This window comes from Aulostomus chinensis, chromosome 7 (assembly GCF_037954235.1).
Source record: "Aulostomus chinensis isolate RoL2024-O1b breed Wild chromosome 7, RoL_Achi_v1.0, whole genome shotgun sequence".
NCBI classification, from domain to species: domain Eukaryota; kingdom Metazoa; phylum Chordata; class Actinopteri; order Syngnathiformes; family Aulostomidae; genus Aulostomus; species Aulostomus chinensis.
In genome coordinates, this window is record NC_141326.1 from 11104921 (window position 1) to 11128215 (window position 23295).

The window sequence follows — 23295 nt, forward strand, 5'->3', positions numbered from 1 at the left end:
CTACAGTACACGATGTTCTCAGTACTACCAAACGCTCATGAGGTGTCTGGAATGCCTTTTCCAGCATCGTATCTTTCCATTGGTTCCTCTTCTGTGTCCTCAACAACCCTCGCAATAATACAGCAGTCCTGCAGGAGGCGCTGCTCTGTCTAGGTTAAACGTGACGTAGGTGAGGAGAAGGCGGCGTATGTATACAGCCTGTGTTCCCATTCATGTAGGTCGTATAGCGTTAGCAGTCCCCGCCAGCAACAGCAGCCACCACAGCAGCAGCCGCCGAGGACTGTCACATCCTCGTCCAAACACAAGGCCTCGTCCTCCCAGACAGCTCGGTGAGTGATCGCGGTTGCTTTCCCAACGCCTCTGGGAAGCTAGTTTAGATTCTCTCTGTGCAGTTTCTCTAGCTGTTCCACTAACATGGCTGCTGGGGTTTTGGTGAAAGAAAAAACAAAAACAAACTCGAGCTTTTGTGTAGCGAAAGTTTGTATTGCGCTCACATTCTTGCTTTGTTTTGGTCTTTTTAAAAAAAAAAAATGTTTTACGAAATACTATGAATACACTGAAGAGGCCGTTATTGAATATCGGCATTATCGCCAGTTATGACTTTGTTTTCGGAGTACTTTGACTTTATGATGCTCCAGGTTGAAGTAGTAAGCTCTCCTACCTAGTTGCTCTTAATGTAGGCAAAAGTGCAAATAAAGGTCATTGACTGACAACAGTCTGGTTGCTGTACCGCAATAAATATGGAGTTCAACCATCCACGAATGGTCCAGTCTAGTCGGGGTGCAACCGACACTTGTACTCTGATGTGTATTAAAAACAGGAATTAATTGGCGTGTAGACGTCACCTGCTCGCGAAGGTCAGGTTTGACTCGGTGTTGGGGAGCAGTTGCAGCGAGGAGAAGCTGCACCTCCGCCTTGACACTCACTGCTACCCACTTCAACTTCTTGTAGATGCATAGAATAAGGTGGACTGGTGTATTTACACCGGGGGGGTGCTCACTAGTGACCCCATTTCACACAGACCACGTGGGCAGGACACTTGAGATCGTACCTGACGTTTGTGTTACGTGTTTGTCGGTCGTGTATTTTAAGTTTTGGGTTTTTTTGTTTTTGTTTGTATTTTAATTACTGCACAATAAAAAGAAAAGATGAGTGAGTTGGACGGTGTGCGTCATGACAGTGCGTGATGACATGGGAGGGAGTTGACATGATAAACTATTTGCGCGGAAATAAAGAAAAATGCAGGTATGCTGATTATACAATAGCCAAAACAAATCTGCGACCAAGACCACAATGGGATACGCTCGTCGGTATTTGAGGATTTATGAATGCTGTGTTCCCAGTATTCCCCGGGCCGGCGGGTTTCTAAGCGGCGGTGCGCTGCGACCTTTCCCCCAGTTTCTGCAGGGCGGATCATGTGATGAGGAGCTGGGGGGAAGGGCTTGCTGCTGCACCACTGCTGCTAGATGCTACTGCTGCCAGTCCTGCGAGCCCACCACTGAAAACGCACACTGCCCTCACAGTCCTGCGGGTTGAGATGAGTAAATATGGACTGTAGTAGCAAAGGGAATCATTTTTACAAACGTCCTGGACTTACACATATGCAGTGTTGCTGTAACCGCTAGTACTCCCAGAATGAGAGACACTGAATACAACACAGCTCTATTTACAGATGCCAGACTTAAAACTGTGTTTTGTTTTGTTTTTTGTTTTTTAAAGAAAACAGTTTCCTCAGCGGTTTCAGTCAGTAAAATTAGCAGTCAGTAAGGCGTTCTGTCATATGTCTGTGTGTGATTCGATTATCTCAACAACTGTTCATCCCTTCCAAGCCCAAGTTGCCATGTACCTTGCCGGTGCCTCAAAGAAGTGCAGTGCCATGTCTTAGGGTCTGGGGTCAAAGGTGTCAGATTGACTGCTTATCTGTCAGTGTGCTCTGAGACACCAGTACATATGGCAGGGGTAATTTGTCTTAATGACAAACAATAAAAACACTGAATGTGGTTCTGCCAACCGCCTTTGCTGCTGTTAACATGGCTAAAGAAAATTTGATCTCTGATAATCAAGGAACAGAAAGACGGACGTAGCGTTCTCGCAGATGGTGCGAGCAGGCTCCCGAGTCCCTGTATCGCCCTCACAACTGACAAGTCTCCCTAATCAAAATGAAAACCCCTCTGATTGAGGTTGTTTATAGGACGACATCCTTGCATTTAGAAATAATCTGTGCTAAAATACCGGTGCATAAACCAGCTATTACACCGACATCTCTCTCACATCCTTTCCTCTTGCCGTCTCCCTCGTGTTGTAAAACAATGTAGGTTGGATTTAAACCTTTAAAATCATTCGATGATTCGATTCTAAAGGTAGCAGGTGTAATGTTAGCTATCTTGAGCAGCTTGTCACTGCGCCTCTGAAGATTTTATTATTTGGAGCTGGATGGAAATGATGGTACCTCTGCCTAACCAGTTCTGAGATTACTGACAGTGGTAAAAAAACAACAACAAAGAAACAAACAAAAAAAACAACCAGCCTACAGCGGTTCAGCTCACCCAGTGTCAGCTCACGGGGACCATTTTACCCATTAAATTCAAAAAAGTGTGCATCAAGCATTCTTATTTTGGGAATAGTCCAAATTATTGACTGTATGTTGTTATGAATATGGAGATTTTAGAACTATTCAATTGCTGATGGTTTTATGATAATGTTGAAAGTGCAGTGACAAATGATATTTTCATTTAAACAAAAGGGAGAGCTGCAGGACCGGCTCGCCTGACTGCTTTTCATAGAGACAGACAGTCACAATCACTCTCTGATTCAGTCAGTTGATGACAGCCGTGTTTCACTAGTCCTCAGTTTTTGACCTAAGATAGGCTTGAGACCAAATCATTTTGCAAACAAGTCAATCAATTAATTAGATAGATAGATAGATGGATATATGTACATACCTATTCTGTTACTTGACTTTATTTTATTTATTGGCTTACTATTACCTTGGCTTATACCAGGACCTGAGTCCTAATTTCGTAACACCAACATGGAAATGCGAAATGGTTTGACTATACAGATCCTTGAATCCTTGAATTCTTGAATTCCTAAGGATGCTTCTGTTACAACTTTGACTTATCTGAATCAGATTTTAATTGTACAGTGTAGAAATTTAGCTTTCCAAATGAATTTAAAAAAAATTTACGAATTGGCATCTACGAAGGAGCAGAGTCAGGAATGTGCTCCCAGAAGCCTTCCTGATCAGTCAAGAATTTAGCACTGGAAAATCGTCGGCCCAGATTCAAGCACAGGTCGTAGTCAGTCCTCTCCCTGTCATTTTACTCCCCTTTGTTTACATTTTAACAAATGACATCCCATAATCATTGGTGTAGGATTAGGGCCAACTTGGATCGTGCTCTTGGAAGAGAAAATGTCTGATTGTTTTGGTCCGCACTAGATGATGACTGCTGTCACGAACACCAAAACGAACCCCACCGGTTCACTTAAGACAGACTAAATTCCGACTTGTGAAAAGGAAAAACAAAAACTAACGACTTCAAGGAGTTGTGCTTGGTACTGGTCATTTAAAAAGACAGTAGACAATACTCCCAACCACATATTAGAACGATTTTAAGTTGATATCACATGATGTGCACGTGAATTTACGGCGGCAGAAAAATGATTGAGAAATACTCTGAAAGGGTCTCTCCTTTCTGTCTTGACCCATGATGGACTCTCTTTTGTCTCCTGGCCCTCAGTGACCCTGTACAGCAGTAGCCACCATGGCAGAAGCTCACCAGGCGGTAGCCTTTCAGTTCACCGTGACCCCAGATGGCATCGACCTACAACTGTGCCACGAGGCTCTACGCCAGATCTACCTGTCTGGCCTTCACTCCTGGAAGAAAAGGTTCATTCGCTTCAAGGTGAGAGGAGCTTAGTGGTTCTGGGAGCAAACCTCGGTGTGTTTGTGGGAGATTTAGATAAGCCTGGACTCTGAAATCGAGCTCTAAAACCTTCATTATCCTTGTTCCTGCTCATTTCCCTTCTCAGTAAAGGCACAGCCTCACAACAGCACCATTTAGATGTTCAGTTCCGCCCCAGAGTGGATGTCTTTGTTGCGCTCTGTTAACTTGCTCATACTAGAAGGTCACCTGGTCTCATCCATAAAGCCAAGAGTAATCATAAAAAACCTGTCTGTTCTTTTTGCCCTTTCCCCTACTTCTCTGTTTACACACACATACTGAGTCACTCAGAAGTAATGACTTAATAGGGTCCAGAACACTGCGCTATGATGCCAGAGGTTCTAGTGAACTACTGCTTTTATTTGCTGTCTGTGACCCGGCTGACCTGTGTAACCATCTATTTGGGTTGTCTATTTCACAGAATGGGGTGATGACTGGTGTTTACCCAGGCAGCCCCGCTGGCTTCATGATAGTGGTAACATCCTACATGTCCTACAACAAATACAAACAACTGGATCCATCTCTGGGGTTGATCGCCAAGCTGGGCCAGCACTTACCTATTAGGTAAGGCCGAGAAGTTCGTGAACATGGTGGTGTGTTGATTTTATGAGCAAAGCTATGATCGTGTTTTGACATAACCTCGCGGCTAAAATCATTGTTTTCACTGTTGCTAGTAAATAAGGACAGTTTGTTTGCGTTAAATCTGTTGACATAAATGACATTCAATGTTTGTCAGTCATTTAAAGCAACTTGTTTGTCTTTGGACTGGGCTGAGTCAGGCAGCTGCTGGGCGACATTCCCTCTCAACTGCTTTTCCTTGTAACACACACCGTCTGAGAAAGATCAAGCTCAAAATGAAATTATCTGTATTTTTGCATATCAAAACATTGTCCCTTTACCTTTCGCGCAAAATGTTAGTTGTTTCTCTTTAATTGATTGTGGCGGCCCTCCATAGTCCAATTTGTCCCGCCACAGTTTCACAATTTCTTTACACTTGACTTAACATAACAAAACAACAGGGGCATGTGTGTCTCTCTTATGAGTAGATTCGATACACGTCCATGGATTTGAAACGTCTTTTCACTGTTGCCGGCTCCTTGTGTTTCCCCCCTGGCCCGTTTGACGTGTTTTCCTCCCTCGTGGGGGGAAAAAAAAAAAGCTAGTGGAAAGAAAATAGACTTTTTGTGTTTGTGGAAACAAACTGCAGCCAGAGATGATCAACTACATCTGCAGACGCAATCCACTGCATTTCAAACCCCAAACCACAAACTGAGGTTACATTGAATTGTTCCTGTTTTAATTTTATTTGATTGGAAAAAAAAAAAAAACATATTGCAAACATACATACATGTTATGCAATATCCTAATATTAGAGGTGGAATTTAAAAAATGACTCTTAGGCTTATTTCCATTCTTGTTCAGAACAAAAATGGTATAATTGCTGAGAGCAGCTGCAGCTATAACAGGAGCTCCAGGAAAGGCTTTTGATCAGAGTGCAAAAACTTTTTTTTTTTTTGTTTCGGCCTTTTGTGAACTCTCTCTTTTTTTTTTCTTCCCCAGTCTCGGTGGCATGTAAAGCACTCCATTGTTTAGAGCACTGTGATGCTCATTTCTCTAACCTCTGAAATCAAATGGCTACCACTGATACTTTCAGGGTGCTGTTCGAGAGCATGCCTCTGGAAACCCCTGTGGGGAAAACTGCACGCAGCACACATTGCTTTCATTCTCCCCACAAATTCACAGCTTGCATCAGTAGCAATCAGAAAACCCTTCAAGAGATTATTGATAGCTCTGAGACTGTGATTTAGGAAAAAAAAAAAAAGAGATAGGTAATTGACAAACTCTGTCAGCTGAAATGAAACTTAATAAATGATACGCATACTTGAATCTGTTCATTATGCCTCTGCCAATGTTAAACAAACCTTCCCCTGGTTTTTGTATCCTCTCTGCCCACAGCCAGTATATGTCCACAGACAGCCAGAAGATAGTCGGGGGAGTCCTGGTGGGCACAGGCCTGTGGGTGACCATAATCATGATCATGAGGAATGTCCTGAAGTGCCTGTTATCGTGGCATGGCTGGATGTATGCACGACACGGCTCTGTGTCCTGGTCCACCCGTCTGTGGCTGGTGAGGCATCATGTCACTGTAGAGTTGACTCATTGTGGAATGTTCTTATGGGACAGTCCGTGCAGTTTTTTTGGAATCCCAAAATTCGAAGAGATGGCACTTTTTTATGTATGGTTTCGCAAAGATGCTCATGAAAAAGAACATTCTAAAAAGGCTCTATAGAAATTTTTTGTAAAAAAGCCTTCTACTCATCTCATAAAGACAATAATTTATTTTTAAAAATGGTGGTAGCCATAAAAGATTATGATTTTAATTAATCATTATGTATATGAAGGTTGGGCCATAAGGCTACTAATGAGAACTCCTTGTGATTCAAGACTCACTCAAAGATGCCGATTCAGATTTCCAGGTAGAACACAAAGTTCATCTATAAATGACCTTTGTTCTTGTTATCCAGGTACTTGTGAAGGTGTTCTCTGGCAGGAAGCCGATGCTCTACAGTTTCCAGAACTCCCTGCCACGGCTGCCTGTTCCCTCTGTCAAGGACACCTGCAGGAGGGTAATATCCACTGTTCATGTCATTGTTTGCATACTTCTCAGGGTTAAAAATTACAAATCAGCGACTTAACATCCATCAAATGCCTTCTCTCTCTGCCATTTCCTCACTCAAGTCTATTTAAATTACTCTGACTGCAAAATGACAATTCAAATCAGGACATTTGAGTAGAGGCGGTGTATATTTTGGCTCTGCCCTTGCTGTGCACTATCACGTCATGATTTAATTCATTTTTATGTGGTAACAGTACCTGGAGTCAGTTCGTCCACTGATGGACGATGAACAGTACGAGCGGATGAAGGGACTGACTAAAGACTTTGAGAAGAATCTGGGACCCAGATTGCAGTGGTACCTCAAACTCAAGTCTTGGTGGACCTCCAACTATGTGAGTCAGAAAGAATTCCCTTGGTTTCTTCTGCTCCTGAGGGGTTCGCCGCAGTTTTAGACTGAGTCCTGGGTCTTTGCTGCTTTCCTGGACTTGCTAAGGCTTAGTGAAGGCACCATCTGTTCTTTTTCCTCTCATATTGTGTGACACAGGTCAGCGACTGGTGGGAAGAGTATATTTACCTGAGAGGACGTGGGCCGATCATGGTCAACAGCAACTACTACGCCATGGTAAAATCTCTGAGCTCTCAGTTTCCTAATGAAGGCAGAATCTGTTTTTGAGTTGTGTGTGTGTGTGTGTGTGTGTGTGTGTGTGTGTGTCCGTCCTTGAATTGCCTGTGGGTAAGTTTTGAATCACTAGTTTTTATAAATGCTATATAACCTCTTGGTCAGTCCATCAGCAGCACCATTATGAAACCTGATCTACCAGTTTAGCACTGTAAATGCAACGTGGTAATGAGCTGTTCAGCGGTTTTAAGTCACGATACATCACTACCTGTACAATTTAGTCTAAACACAGTGCAGATGAAACTCTTATTAAATACTGAAACTTTTATGTTTAATTAAAAGCGATCGGTCTCAGTAGAAAGGTTCATTATACAAGAATGTGGAAGTACTGTGGTTAGGTTTTCCTGCGCTCTTAATTTGGCTGAAAAAAATGTTTGCACTGAGGTTTTCTGGTCTATGGAGATGTGCACAGATGGTTGTATGTAAAATAAAGATACACATCCTCAATCCCAACATCTCTTTCTCAAAAAATTTCAGGTTCTGCTTGTGTGTATACCTCATCTGGTAAACCCCTCATGTCTCAACCGACGTTCAGCATCAGGATTTTATATTTATACCAGCCACGATCTCTTTTAATATAATAAGCAAGCGCAGTGGCTGTATGTGTGTTTGTGTGTGTATATATCATTAACAAAAGAGAAGTCTGTGATAGTGAGTGTGAAGTTAGCAATAATGTTATCACAGTAAAAACATGATAAGTAATCGTGTGACTGGTTTAAAGGAACATGCTCACTTTTTGGTGAATACGCTTATTGTCTTAACAGGCAGAGAGATCCCATTCTGTCCTCTCTGCACACGTTACAGAGCCCCAGACACCCACCAGACAGCTCACTGCTAGTTAGCATAGCTGCAGTGAATGCGACCCATTTCTCCAAAATGGGTTTGCTTGCATCTATAGAACTAGTGCTTAACATTTGTTTGGAAAAAACTTGAAAAGTATGACATGTTGTTTTATCAGACACATCCCCAAAACTCAGGATCAGGGTCTTGGTTGGTACAGAAGTAATCCTGCTCATCCTCTCTTATAAAGTCCACTGTGAAAACTAGCAGCAGTCACTCTTCTTGTCATCAGCAACTACTTTTTTTGACTGAAATTATGATGGGGCTTTTGAGTTGCTGTTTGAAATCAATGTGCCCTGGCGGAAAAGTAGTTCCAAGTATTGATCTGACTCTAAATGGCATCATGACTTCCTTTCCCACAGTTCATTCACTGTTGATTTTAAGCACAACACCAGTTCTATTAATGCAGACAAAGATCTTTTAGAAGTGTATTTGACATCTTTGTCTACTGTCCCACCGCCAGTGTTCACTGTAGCCAAGCTAAATAGTAGCCAGCCCTCTGCTGGGGGGTCTGGAGCTTCCTAGTGTACTCTGAGAGGAGACAATAGGAACTCTCTGCTTTCTGTCACTAAACATGAAGGACAATAAACATTTGTGTCAATAAGTTGTACATTTCTCAGTACCGTGTTGGTCTTGTCGCTGTTTCCTAAATTGAACAGCTTTTCAACAGCTTCTTAATTGACCAACTGCAGTTGTGTTCACACAAGCGTTCCTGAAACTTGAGAACAGAAAAGCCTCTGCTGTGGTCTGAAATTAACTTACTATGGATCAGTAAGTGACGTTACTGCCGTACACCAACCTGTACAGCTCAGGCTGTAATGTAGGTGAATAAATGCTGCAAATGTGTTAATTTACTGAATAAGTGAGACAGTGGGATACATTGTTCAGACAGACATGGGTCACTGGTCTTAGAAACACAGACCTGTCTTTGTCTGATTTGTGCAGTTATTAAGTAGATGGTATAATTGGAGCAGTACTTTTCACAGTACTTGGAAGAAATGTTTGTTTTGAAATGTACACACACATCAGGGCTCTTGCCTACAGATTGATGCCACTGGAACATGCAGCTTTGAACATGTGGTCAGTGACACAGATCAGACTGTTTGTTTAAATTTACAAATCACAGCTCATGCCTAGCATGTCCTGTCCCGTTCTTCTGAACAATGTCGTACATTAGAGGAAGCACGACTGATTTATTGATTTTTTTTTTTTTGATTTTTGATTTTTTTTCTTTAACTACAATCTCCGTTTCTACAGGATTTCCTGTATGTGTTCCCCACATCCATTCAGGCAGCCAGAGCAGGTAATGCCATTCATGCCATCATGCTCTACAGGAGGAAGCTGGACCGAGCCCAGATCAAACCAGTGAGTGTAGAGCTTGTGTGTTGGTCTCCTGATTTATATCTCAAATGGATTTTCCTATCTTGAACTCTGAACAGCATACCTGTGTAAGCAGCAATATAAACTACATTTGTGACCTTATCAGTCCTGTGTAAATGTTTCACATTCTTTAATTATCCATTGATCCAGTATCTGTTGCGTCAGTATGTTTTGTCTTTCGAAGTTTACGATGACACCTGCAAAGTTTTTTTTGTTTGTTTGTTTGTTTGGGGGGTTTTTTTGCAAGCACACTGGTGGTTATGTAGATGATTGATATTTTATACTTCACTGTGTCTGCTTTTTGCTTTTTAGTTGTTTGGATGGAAGTTCAGCTGTGATTGTTGACAAAGCAAAATCACAACTATTTTTGAACTCTCCTGATGTCACTAACACGCCGTTGTGTCATGTGCTCCCTCACCTCTGTCCCTCCTTCACCAACCTGCATGATTTTTAATTGCAACCTCTTCTTATGTTTGTAATGGATTGTACTTTTGTACAATCCTGACACCTGGAAAACACACCGATCTCTTAAAAATTGTATGGATGTATGCAATTTCCAATGCATGAGCTTGCACTGTGACACACTCACATTCGGTTGTCTCTGTTTTACTGTTTTGTCCTTACGCTGTGTCGGACGCTACATTAGATATACTTGCTGGCGAACAAGGTTCCTCTGTGTTCGGCTCAGTGGGAGCGGATGTTTAACACCACCCGCATCCCTGGTTTGGAGACAGGTAAGAGGAGGGCACATCTCTACCGTGCCCTCTGACCCCACCCCAACCTGTGTCCCAGCCATTACCATGGCAACAACCATTAGAAACCCTGACTCCTTCACTCTTTCTCAGCAGCACAGCCCTGAAACAATCAAACCTGTTATTGGCTTCTATAAATGCAAGTGAGTGATGACTGAATAGAGTAAAATTAGATTATATTTAAATTCAAATCCCCTTGATATATCAGGGCTTTGCTGGTGGCATTGAGGGGGTTGGCCACTGGTTTCTGGACCCTCTAGATTTCCCACCCTGGCAGTCTTCTAAGGTCCCTCCTGCTTATCAAACCAATCCTCATCACTTCCTCTCCACCTCATTCATACTCCTTTCCCTGTAGGTGTGTGTTCGCTGCTCTCGGGATTATGGTGAATTAGTATGTTATCTTTATTTGACTCTCCCCTTTTGCTTTTCAGCTCATGCTCCTAAACACTATCCCCATGTGTTCATCCCAATACGAGCGCATGTTCAACACCAGTCGTGTCCCAGGTGTAGACACAGGTAGAGTCTTTAGTTGCAGCACCCTCCACACTCCTCAAACTCTACTTCTTCTTTTGGACATTACGTCCATCTGTTTGAACTGGGAATAATCTGACCCATTCTTGTAAATCCTAATGCATGTGTGTACGGGTCGATGCACATAACGGTGACTAATTTGCACGTGAGTGGAGTCAAGTATCGCGTTTTAAGAGGGCAAGGGTGTCATGGTAAAGGAAGACCCCAACAGTGTCGAGCTGCCCTGATGATGGCTATTACGGAGTTTGTTCACCTAAAATTCAGTGTTAGCACCATGGTATTAAAATATAATCAAGCTCAAGTGTATGTGGTAACTAAAATAAACAACTGACCAGTGAGAGGGCAGGGAGTGATTTAGAAAAGTTTGTTTGATTTCTAGCAGTTTGTGGAAACATGGACTTTATTGCTGTCATAGAGGAAGTGACATGCACAGTTGAGAAAGGCCTCTAACGCATGAGCTGACTGGGAGTCCTAGTGAACACCCCCCTAGGAAAACCATCTAATCTTGAATAACCCCTCAAAGCTTGAAACAGATTAACTAAGATGCAGATCACCGGTGATATTCAGGGACTCCTGGAATGTCTCTGGCTGTTGATGACAGAAATGAACTTATTCCTGGATTTATGGGAATGCACCTGGAAAGACATGCAGCATTTCCCCCTATAAAAGGTTTGAATTGGAGCTTCTTATGATTTTAAAGTGGAGTTTCTAAGTATTAAAATATATAGAAATAGCATCAGTAAAGAAATATGCTCCAGTTTAGAGTTTGAAGCAAGTCGACTAAATGTGAGGTCACTAGTTGTCTTATTCAGATTCACATTGCTGGAGGTGAAAGAAGAAACACGGTCAGCTAAGTATACTCTGGTTGTCATCTTTGTTTCTGTTTTGGGGGTTATTCCTAGTAAGTATCCACTTCTTTGTCTTGTCGATAACAAGGTCAATGTTTGTCTGAACACTGCCAGCATAACCGTAACAAAATGCTAACAACTTTATAGCAAAGATAACATACGTTTCCATTGGTTTCTCTTGGTTATTCACAGTGCTGTTCAAACAAACATTGCACCATTTCATCATATTTCACACCACTGCCCTGTACCCAAATTACTTTCCCTTTTCATCTCACTCCCTGTACGTCTCATTTCAAGCTTCTTCAGTTTTTCCCTGAATACACCCTCAGTCTCATCCCCTCATCAATATATGAGGGATGAACATGTACAGAGCCAGCGGTCCCCCCTCCCCCCAAAAAAAGCCATTTTTGGTGTTGTGGTTGTCACATCATTTACTCCTTGGACAAAGAACATGTTACCAGCACTTCTGTTGTTTACTGAAATGATGTCACATCCAAATTAATTACAAACAATTCCCCAGTATCCCTCGCACCCTCTGCAACCTCATCCCTCATGTTGACCCGTCTTTTCCAGACACCCTCCAGCACATGAACGAGAGCAAGCACATCGCCGTGTACCACAAAGGCCGTTTCTTCAAGGTGTGGATGTTTTATGATGGCCGGCTGCTTCTTCCACGAGAAATAGAGCAGCAAATGGAGAGGATTCTGGCGGACAAGACCGAGCCCATGGCCGGAGAGGAAACACTAGCTGCTCTTACAGCCGGAGAAAGGTGCGTGTGTGCTACACACAAGAAGAAAGCAAAGAAGTGTGTTTGTGGTTCATGTTACACAGTTAGGAATGAAACAAAACAGGTTTTTGGAATGGTTTTGTAGATGTAGTCATAATAAAATCTCCATTTCCATAATCATACAGATCCTTTGGCAGGAACAACCTCAGGTCTTTTTGGAAGTAATCCATCAAACTTGGTGTTCCGCTCTTTTGAGTGTTTCTGCTTTTGTTCTGGGCATTCCAGTTTGGAAGGGGATTGTTGGAGCAGCGGCATTCAGGTCTGTCGGGTTCAGCTGGGGACTCAGAACTCTCACAGAATTTTCTCGAAGCTGCTTCTTTGTTTTCTTGGGGGTATTCTTCAGGTCAATGGCTTTTTTGAAATGTCAGCCTTCTCCTCCTCAGCCTGACATCCTGGACACACACTTTTTTCTGCTTCCATCTTGTCCTGACTAGTTTCCTTGTTCATTTTTTTTCTCCCCTGAATAAGCATGATGCTGCCACCATAGACTCCATTTTGATCTGTTATAGATCCTCGCTCGGTCTCTTACCGCACCTGTTGAGTTACTCCATTTATATTGATTCATTCCCTGCTTACATCAGTACAAGACTGAATGCATGGCGATGTTTAGTCCCTGGTTTCCTTCACTGTTGCAAGAATGACCATCAAGTCACTCTGGTGTCTTGCAGCAGCAATGACTTCTCTCTTCGGTTCGACTGTTGGAGTGCTGCGCTGATGGTTGTCCTCCTTGAAGGTTCACCCAGCAACATTTGCTTCTCACTAACCTGTATGATGAGGCCTGTTGAATAATGCTGACATCGATGGATTGTACAATACTTATAGACATGAGCTCCATCGCCTTTCCCAACTTTGATGACTGCCTGCTCCGTTGACATGTTTACATAACACGCAGGGTGCACTGTTGCAGTTACTCTTCTGTCTTGGAAGCAGGATTTGTCACATACACCGTCACAAACACACGCCCCGGGGTGGCCACTCCCCCGCTTTACATGAGCACACCGACTGGGCTGAATGACGAGGAGAACAAGGGAAGAGACTTTGGAAGAATAAACTGGTTTGGTTTGGAAGCAATTTTTTTTTTTTTTTTTAACTGACCTGAAAATTTAGTTGAAATTTGTGATAGCATTGTGACAGAAAACTGACTTGTGAGACCTTTTTTACAGAGAGATATGCTCCCCTCCCATTCAAGTCCAGTAAATCAACTGGGGGCAGTGCACTCCAGTCAGCAGTAACAAAAAGTCCTCATACCCAGTTCAATGGATTTTCTTATTACAATAAAATAAATTTAAAAAAAAAAACTCTCCTTAAGGTTATGGATATGTTGCTGCTTTTTACTAGTGTGTCTTTAGATAGATTTACTTTATTGATCCCAGAGGGAAAAACACAGCACACATTCCACAAATACTGTGGCAATACTTAAACTAAATAATGATGATAATAATAATAATAATAATAATAATAATAATAATAATAATAATAATAATTAATTACAACAGTTCAGTGCTCAGCAAATGACCCGAGGGACAAATGTCTTCCTCAGTCCGTCAGTGTGGGACGACAGTGACAACAGCCTGTCACTGAAGGAGCTCCTCTGCCTAGAGATGGTGCTGTGCAAAGGGTGATGGGGGTTGTCCTGGATGGTCAAGAACCTCGTCAGAGTTCTGCCGCAGATGTCAGGAAGTCCAGTCCTGAACCACCTATTATATTGTAATACTTTGATTTTTGCTGTACTTTAAAATCATGCAGCTTTGGTGCCAGTCCTTAATATACTTTTTTTTTTTTTTTGTGACACTCTGCAGGACCCCGTGGGCAAAGTGCCGTGAGGCCCACTTTAGCCGTGGTAAGAACAAGCAATCTTTGGACGCCATTGAGAAGGCAGCCTTCTTTGTCACCCTCGACGACACTGAGCAGCGTTACGATGATAACAACCGTGTCAAGTCTCTGGATAGTTATGCCAAGTCGCTGCTCCATGGAAAGTGCTATGACAGGTAGGCACTACTGGGTTAAGTTGTTTGTGCTCTCAGCGTGCTGTGTCAGATAACCTACAGATAAACTAAACCCGGTCATATTCACTCAGGTGGTTCGATAAATCCTTTAACCTGATAGTGTACAAGAACGGCACCATGGGGCTGAACGCAGAGCACTCCTGGGCCGACGCTCCAATCATCGGCCATCTGTGGGAGGTGTGTGATTGCCATTTTTGTCAAATTATTTTATCAGCTTTGTGTTAAAACATCTTAAGTATGTCACAGGGAGAAAAAAAAGTATCTCTTTATCCTTTTTTTTTTTTTTTTGCTCACATGATAAATGTGATTTTGTTTTGTTTTTTTGTTTTTGTAGGAGATACGAACATGTTAACATTGGATTCTGTGTTGCAGCATGTACTTTCCATGGACCCTTTTAAGCTGGGCTACACTGAAGAGGGTCACTGCTGTGGGGAGCCCCACCCCAACCTGCCTGGTCCCCAAAAGCTGCAATGGGACATCCCTGCTGAGGTAAGAGGGTCCGGTGTCCCCCACACAGCAGATCCATAGGCCTTGGCTTCCCTCTACTGGTGGCTCTGAGTGCTTGCACCACTGTTTGGATTTGTGTTTGAAATTAAACAGCCTCACTAGTAATACGAGAACTACTAACGTTGCTTATTTACATGTAATGGTTGGAAGCTTTTTTTTTTTTTTTTCCATTGACGGTATTCTGAAAATGATGTCAGACTACATTTTCTTGTTGTCTTGTAGTGCCAAGAGGTCATCCAGAGCTCTCTAACGGTAGCCAGGACTCTGGCTGATGATGTGGACAGCCACATATTCCCCTTCTCTGACTTTGGGAAGGGTCTGATCAAGAAGTGCCGCACCAGCCCCGATGCCTTCATCCAGATCGCCTTGCAGCTGGCTCATTACAGGGTCAGTGCATCCGCTGCTCTCAGCTTTTTTTGTGACTTTCGGGGTTCACGTGGCTGTGAACAGTCATTGTATTTGACAATGGCGATCCCCAGGCCTGGAAATGTTTGACAATAAATAAGGCCAGAAAGTTTTGGATAGTTAGGATTGAAAGAAAATCTCTTTAGGTTAACAGTGATTTACCTGAGTGCACATTTAAGTTTTATCAAACCACATAGCGTGACATTGATTTTTGTAAACTGTCACTGCTGTGATTCATCTTGAAATGCCTTTTGAAATGTAAACATTTTAAAGAATGTACCATCATGAAAATGATTCAAAAGTTATATAAAAAAAGGTGGTTACACCCTGGACTTTTCACTTCCTTAATTTTTTTTTAACGTGTATTATAGCTTTTATGTTTTTGATTATTTTGTAGCTTTTTAAGATAAAAATCCGGTCACTTAAATGCTGCGGTTGTTGTTTTTGTTATCATATTCAATTGTTTTATGTTGGAAAAAAGAACTGTTTAAATGTTTAATTCCCAGCAAGCTTGACCCTAGATGATAAAACAATGACAGGTACGTGCAAGGGCATGAACCGTAGTGACAGTACCTTGAAACTCCAGCAGAGGGCACTCACAAATTACCAGTCAACAAATAAAAGTTGAAAATATTCATTGACAAATTTTGAGTCTGTTATCAGCTGCAGTGTGAGGGTCTTTACTTTGTACATGAACTTGCCTCAATCCAACTTTGGCACTGCAGTTTTCATACCTCATTCCTTAACCTACTTATCAACATTTTTTGTGGAACTAAGCATTCATGTCAGAGGTAATTCTGTCTTTGAACAGGACAAAGGGAAATTCTGTCTGACCTATGAAGCTTCCATGACCCGTTTGTTCCGTGAGGGCCGAACAGAAACTGTACGCTCCTGCACCAGTGAGACATGTGCCTTTGTGCGTTCCATGATCAGAGATGAGACGGTAAGGAGCTACACCCTACATCTGCACTTCCTCTGGTCACTCAGTTATCACGCTGGACTAACAAGGTCCCCTTTCTGTTCAGAGAGAAGAGCGTATGAAGTTGCTCAAAATAGCAGCAGAGAAGCACCAAAACATGTACCGCCTGGCTATGACAGGGAAGGGCATTGACCGCCATCTTTTCTGTCTGTACGTGGTTTCCAAATACCTTGGAGAAGACTCCGCCTTTCTCAAGGAGGTATGAGCTGCCCGATCAAGGCTAGATGTGGGGAAACCTCAACCTATCTGTTACAGCACGTCATAAAACATCAATTAACGAATCAAACAGTTGAATTTATGTGATTGGAATTTTACTGAAATCGAGAACACATGGGATTTGAATGTACCACATTGTACCTGAAAGGTACTGTTGGAAGAATTCAGTTTCCCCTTGTTACTTTACGAACTACAGATTTTTCACAGTCAGCAATTCAGCTAAATATTAGGAATTTTTGGTGTCAGCTGAGTCAGTCGTGGCTTCCAAGTTGTGCTAAGGATCATGAAAATGTATTCTTTTCTACAACATGGCCTTCGTGCCCATGATTTATTTTCGGTGACATTTTACATAAGATGGAGGTTATTTTCTACTTACTTATCACATTTCAATGCGTAGATAAACAGCTGACTGAAGTGTTCTTTGCGCAGGATTGATTGAAGAACCGTCACAAAGTCTGATACTTTGTCTTTACAAGTTCTGGCCAAGGTTACAATTTTTTTGTGTGTGCAGATTCTCAAGGTGCTTTGAAGCAGATGAAAATATGAGCTTGTTTGGAGCTGTTGGTGACCCTCGAAAACTGAGGCGAATGAATTTGCTGCTGTGTTCCTCTCAGTAGATGATGACTGAGTGTTTCGTGTCACGTTTAGGTCCTGTCTGAGCCGTGGAGGCTGTCCACCAGTCAGACTCCTCTGCAGCAGGTCGACCTGTTCGACCTCGTCAGACACCCCGAATACGTGTCCTCCGGAGGGGGCTTCGGCCCGGTATGCTATCAAACAGCTCTTTACCATAACGCATAAGTGAAGGCGGTCTCACAGTCCCGCTTGCTGTGATCATCAACATTGTCATCCAGCTCCCACATAGAATTTTCTAATTGCAAATATTTATAGCAGGGTTCCAGAATGACTTCAAATTTGGCTGCAGCGCTTAAATTGCAATGCAGCACGTCAGAACTCCCCTCATGGTCGTACTACGTTGATTTGCTTTGTTTTACAATTAAATGCTTTGCTATTAGTTTACACTGACATTGTTTAAGAATAGAATATGAATCAGTCATTAACATTATCAGCTGTCATTATTAGCTGCAACGTTACAGATGTGCATGATAACGTATCAGTAATTAGAATCCAGCAACAGTCTGGAAACGTTGCCAAGGGTGATGATAACCTTTTTTTTTTTCTCTTCTGGTGTCCACTAGGTGGCTGATGATGGTTATGGCGTTTCCTACATCATCGTTGGGGAAAACCTCATCAACTTCCACATCTCCAGCAAACACTCAAGCCCAGAAACAGTGAGTTTACTTACACTTTCTTTTTTGCAAACATCAAATTTTTCCTCTTTTCCCGCAAGTGATTTTTATTTCCGTCTCTTCGTGATTCAGGACTCTCACCGCTTTGGTGCTAACATCAGACAGGCCATGCTGGACATACTGGATCTCTTCCAGCTCGACAATAAAGCCAGCAAGTGATACCTGCTCAGTGGATGAAGCGAAAGTACAACTGCTGTTTTAGTGAAATGTGTGTTCCTCCTGAAGCTTGTACAGAAACAAATGTTGAGTTGGGGTTATTTTAAGCTTATTGTTGATGCAAAAAATGGATGATTGGGATGTGTTTGGAAACATTACTGACATTTTGTTTGGGAGGTGTTTGTGTATCTCTTGGCAACGTTGGATTCTGGTGGTATGTGGTACAGGTAGTGCACAGATCAAAGTACTTCTCCAGTGCCTTAGTGACTCACTAATGTAAAAAGGACATAAAGGGAGGAGACGGATGAGAGACGCTGTGGTCCGAAATACAGCGGATCAGTCCATAGCATGTACCGTGAGCGTCGTTATGATCAATAGTCAGTATCACCGATTAGTGGCTAAAGGAGCGTTGCGTGTCTTATGCGAGTTTTTTCTTTTTCCTTGTCTGGTCAGACAATGTCCCTCAAGGCACATACATCTGGAACCTGGCAGAACAAAATAAGCAAAATAGCATTTAAAAATGATTCAAATGAGTACTTTATTGTATCAGAGGCAGCAAAACAACTCGTCCCCCACCACCACACTTCACGAGATCCTTCGAATCAATTTCTATACAGTCTTGTTGTTGAATCGATCAATACAGCATATGCAGAGCAGCCAGTTGTGTCTGAGAACGTTGCGGGTTGGAGAGAGGCATTAATGTTCTGTAGCATCATCAGATATTTGAACGTTGACTTTGATGCAGTGTTCTAAAATGTTGTAGGGGTCTTTTGTCTGCTCAGCGCAGCAGCCAGAATGGTTGCAAGATGTCCGCTCGTTTTCTGTGGTTCCATGTCGTGTCATTGAAGTGGTGATCAAGTGTAATGTGTGATTCAGGACTGAGAGCCACTCCTACCATCTCATCCATTGGCCTCCACAGCCTCTCTGAGTCACGCACACCCCCTTTTGTTTTCAGCTGCCGTGATTGTGTGACGTAGCGATGACTGTGCGTGCGTGTGTGTTGTTTTTCATCCTCAGGTTTTACTAACTTGGCGTGGCGTTCTAGGGTGCTGGCTGTAGCCCTGGAAGATTAGTGCTTTAGTTGGCATGTAGATGTGAAAGCATTAAAAGAAAAAAAAATAGTTGAGATGCAGTACAATGCAACCCTGATGAGCAGTAACTTTGCTGTTGAGGCGAGTGAGGGGTTGTCAGGACAGTGCGTGCATGCATGTGTGCGTGTGGACGGGCGAGCGGGCGTCTGGGGTTGAATATCACTTGCACAACGTGTAGGAAGGGTGTATAGCCAACAATGACTTTTCAGTTTCTTGTATTTAGACAAGTGGGTTGTGCACTCCGGGACTTTAAACTATGTTATTCCTCACTTGGTTTTTAACATAACTAATTACCTGTTTTGTTTTTGTCTTTTGTTTTGTTTTGTTATGTTTTTTTATGAACAAACCTTCACATTGTCAGTTACATCATTGTGGTGTTGCAGCTGTTGTTGCCCGGTCAAGACGAGATGCAGAATCACTTTGTTAGTACTCCAGGAAACGCGCAGCAATCCCAGACATAGAGAAGTAATATCATGTTTCGGAATGCATTTCTGTTTTGTATACGTCGTCAGTACATCTTATTTATTTTTTTTCAATGTTTTAACCTCTTTATACACGCTACCAAGTGTTTTTGGACATGCATTATTTAGCAGCTGAATGCAGCAAATGAGAAGCATAAACCTGCAAGGTCTTTTTGTTTTGTTGTTTTCACGTTTGCCAGTAAGTTGTAGGTGTAAGACATTTTATCTCAGCAGACCCCATGTTTACGCTGCTGCATGGTTTTTCAAGATAATGCTGTATATGATTGCCTTTAATTTAAAGATATTTAAAATAAGAAAAAAAAATGCCACGCAGCTGGTATACCAAAAGTTTTAACAATAAAGTGAATGTCAGACAGCTGTATCAGATTTGTATGACTTCATTTTTAAACCAATTTTAATAATTTCAAGGTTTAATGTACATTTTATGTCATAAATTACCCATAATGCCAAATGTGGCTGAATATCTGAAGTGCTATGAGTGAATGAATGGTAACATTCATTAAGGAAATTAAATGATCCCGGATTCTCAAATTTGCAGGTACTTCGCCGGTAATCTTACTAAGTTGGACAGTCATGTCATAACTTAATTTTTTTTAAATATAATTTACATTTTTTATTTGTTTCATTCACTGACTAAATGGTCTAGCAATGAGAAAGGATTGATGAACACAATACTGAGTCTTTTTTTCTTACCGAGAGTCTGAAATGATGCAGATGCTAACGCTAGCTAGTTTACTGTGGTCATCTCAATTTGGGGAGTAAGCGCGCCATAAAATGTTGAGAACAAAAGACCAGTCAAGGCTGATGGGAGTTTGGTCATAAACCAAAAAATTGGGCAAACTGAGCTTTTGATGGTGCTAAATTGAAGGGTAATCACCCAAAATTATGACTCCTTAGGGGTGCGTGAATGTATTAAGTGTTATGGCAATCAATCATGAGTTGGATTTTCACTACAAATGTGAACCAAATGGTGGCACAAGAAGAAAAGCTGTTCAAAGTCCTTACGATTTATTTTCTGGAGGCTATGAATGTCTGGAGATCGTTCTTGGAATAAACCAAGCTTTGGAAAAGTCACAAGATCAGCACGTCAGTATCCTTTGGCCACCAAGATCCTCTGGACCTTCTTCAGCTCAGTGTTTACTTAATCACAGGGAAGCACTTGCCAGACGGTTGGGCTCATGTGGACGGCACCGAGGAGCCAGTTCCGTTTCTGATGGTATTAATAAGCCCCCTCCCCCGGGGCTGCTCAGGGTGTGTTCAGCTATTAACTCAAATTAAAGGAAGGCAACACAAGGTGACAGATTTCCAAGGAGGGCAACGGCAGGAAGCGATTACATGTGACAGTTGTCCCTCCAGCTCCTATCCTCCACTTGAGCAGAGTCCCCTTCCTCACACACTCCTCCATGCTCATACACCCGCCCGGGTGTCACCCTACCCTGGGCTTCCGATAGCAGGCTAACGTTTCAAGACTGCATTCCTGAGGTCTGCTTGCTCCTCATTTACTCTGGGAACCTGCAGTTTATCCACTTCATAAAAACGTCCCTAGCTCTTGCTCAGTGCTTGCTCAGTACAAATGTAAATATTTAATTTTGTCTCTAATAGCTGCAATCCTGATCTTTGTACGAGTTTTGGCAGATTTGATTGGGATTCAAACAAAGTGACATTTAAAACACACAACAGTAGATCTTGGACTAATCTGTAGAGCCTTATCAACAAAGGTCAACTGGTTGGCCTTGGGTCCACAAACCTTTAGATTGTACTCCTTGTTTCCAAGCTGGAAAACCCATTCACTCAAGAGCACACACTGAAACATAAAGCCTTGACTTGCACTTTCTAAAAGTAGACTTTGACAGAGATCTGCGTCCTCTGCGTGTCACCACTTTAATTCATGTGCTACTTGCTCCACAACAGAAACTAGGGAGCCAATGTTGCCTATCCTGCTGTATAATCTAGTCAATCTAGCAATAGCTGCTAACAGCGCAGAATGACATTGTTCTCACAGCAGCTCCTGTATGTAGATCATTTGAATTGGCTTTTGGCAGGACAATCTGTTTTTCCTGTGATGCTGGACAACTTACGTAAGGTTCTGTTATGCTCCGAACTAATTGGATTGAATGTTACATGTTGATTCAGTGAATAAGGGGGGGAAAAAAAATAATTGGAACGTGATGTCCTGCTGCGAAATGTTGGTTTAGGGGTGGATGTCTTTGGCCGCAATTTTTCTGGAAGGATTTGTGTTATTGTGCCATGATTTAACATTAAAGTGGGCTTCACTGGGAGAGGTTTACCGTCCAGAGCTAAAGATCCATGCTGAACATGTCACAAGTTGATTTATTGTACAAACACATTAAGGGAATAGGATATTTATGTTGACTTCTGGAAACAATATTCCATTGAATGCTGTCTACTTCTGCCAGCTGAAAACAAATGAATCCAATAAAGGGATGAAGGTTGTTTAAGGTTTTGTGCACAAAATTCCCCTGTAACCTCTGCTGTCCTCAGACGCCTCTAACACTGTAACTTCATCACCTCACAAACCACTGAGCCACTCTAGTATGTCTTTATCTGGCTGAGAACTGCACCCAGAGTTGAAAAAGTGCCGTTTGAATCTAAGTGATAAAAGCCAGGGTGTAAACGGAGAGGGTGAGCTGGGTGGTTGGCGTGGAGGGACCGTGCATGTCTGTGGCCAGCTGCACCTGTCTAACTGCGCTAGGGGAGCGGGGCTGCTGGCCCCAAGGTGGATCCCAGCCAAGGGGCAGCAGGGGAAGCGGGTATGGAAGAGAAGCTCAGCAGAGGTTGGACTGAATGTGATTCCCCTGAGAATATCTCCCACCGTGTGCTCACCGAAGCTATAAATAACTTTTATTAGGATTAGGTGGAATTAGTGGAGACATTAGCGTGCTCACAGATATATAGACATGGACTTCCTGACGAGAGGAAAGAGCAAGGGGTGTCAATAAATTCCTTGCACACACACAGGAGCATGCATGTGTGCAAGCAAACATGGAATTAGATGTAATACATATAGCTGCCCTCCAGGGTCGAGTTTTTTTCTGTACGTAGGTTTTTATTTTTCCTTGGTAAATGTTGCAAACAAAAGTGATTTTACAGAGGGAATCCTCAGAAATTGTTATGCAATATGCAAAGTTTTATGTGTGTTAATTTTTTTTACAGAAATTGCAGAAATTGCAAGTTGATTTTAAAAAAAAAAGTACTTCATAAGGGCGGCACGGTGGTGCAGTGGTCAGCACTGTTGCCTCACAACAAGAAGGTTCTGGGCCCGAGTCCCGGCTCGGGCATGGGATCTTTCTGTGTGATCTTTCTGTGTGAGTCTCCCTGTTCTCCCTGTTCCTGTGAGGGTTCTCTCTGGTACTCCAGCTTCCTCCCACAGTCCAAAGACATCAAGAGGGGACGAGGCTGATTGATACTCTAAACTGACTGTAGGTGTGACTGTGAGTGTGAATGGTTGTCTGTCTCTATATGTTGGTCCTGTGATGGACTGGTGACCTGTCCAGGGTGAACCCCGCATCTCGCCCGTAGCAGCTGGGATAGGCTCCAGCCCCCCCGCGACCCTTAACAGGAATAAGCGGAAGACGATGAAGGGATGGAAGTACTTCATTAATAAAATCATTCTGCAGCATTTTGCATGTATTTTTGTGGGCAAATGAGAAGGGTTCATTGTCCTGAGTCGGTTTGGTCAGTTGAGATTCGACTGACGCAAGGACGTGTAATGGTTGGTTTTTGTGGGAAATCTGTTCTTCTCATGAT

At 42.5% G+C, this 23295-nt stretch overlaps 1 protein-coding gene across 3 annotated transcripts; it reads left to right on the forward strand.

The window, feature by feature from the left end:
- The first annotated feature begins 153 nt into the window (after positions 1-153).
- Positions 154-20503, forward strand: cpt1ab (carnitine palmitoyltransferase 1Ab (liver)). Of its 3 annotated transcripts, none has more exons than XM_086208384.1 (19): positions 154-329; positions 3741-3905; positions 4366-4508; positions 5901-6072; positions 6470-6571; positions 6816-6953; positions 7106-7183; positions 9338-9445; positions 10107-10194; positions 12165-12360; positions 14178-14366; positions 14456-14561; positions 14757-14873; positions 15114-15278; positions 16108-16239; positions 16322-16474; positions 17140-17253; positions 17688-17780; positions 17871-20501. In XM_086208384.1, exons 2-19 carry the CDS (start codon positions 3765-3767, stop codon positions 17955-17957), a joined length of 2322 nt encoding a protein of 773 aa, XP_086064510.1. In that variant the 5' UTR covers positions 154-329; positions 3741-3764; the 3' UTR covers positions 17958-20501. The 3 variants fall into 3 exon arrangements, with proteins under 3 accessions (XP_086064510.1, XP_086064511.1, XP_086064512.1); XM_086208385.1 differs by lacking the exon at positions 10107-10194 and adding an exon at positions 10644-10728 and having other exon boundaries at positions 155-329; positions 17871-20500; XM_086208386.1 differs by lacking the exon at positions 154-329 and having other exon boundaries at positions 3746-3905; positions 17871-20503.
- The last annotated feature ends 2792 nt before the right edge of the window (positions 20504-23295 follow it).

Bases quoted from the DNA above. Each gene is read 5' to 3' on its own strand.
- cpt1ab (XM_086208384.1), top strand. From the start codon at position 3,765: ATGGCAGAAGCTCACCAGGCGGTAGCCTTTCAGTTCACCGTGACCCCA. The intron at 6,572-6,815 runs GTAATATCCACT...ATGTGGTAACAG, and splicing joins TCAAGGACACCTGCAGGAGG to TACCTGGAGTCAGTTCGTCC. The intron at 16,475-17,139 runs GTATGAGCTGCC...TGTCACGTTTAG, and splicing joins ACTCCGCCTTTCTCAAGGAG to GTCCTGTCTGAGCCGTGGAG.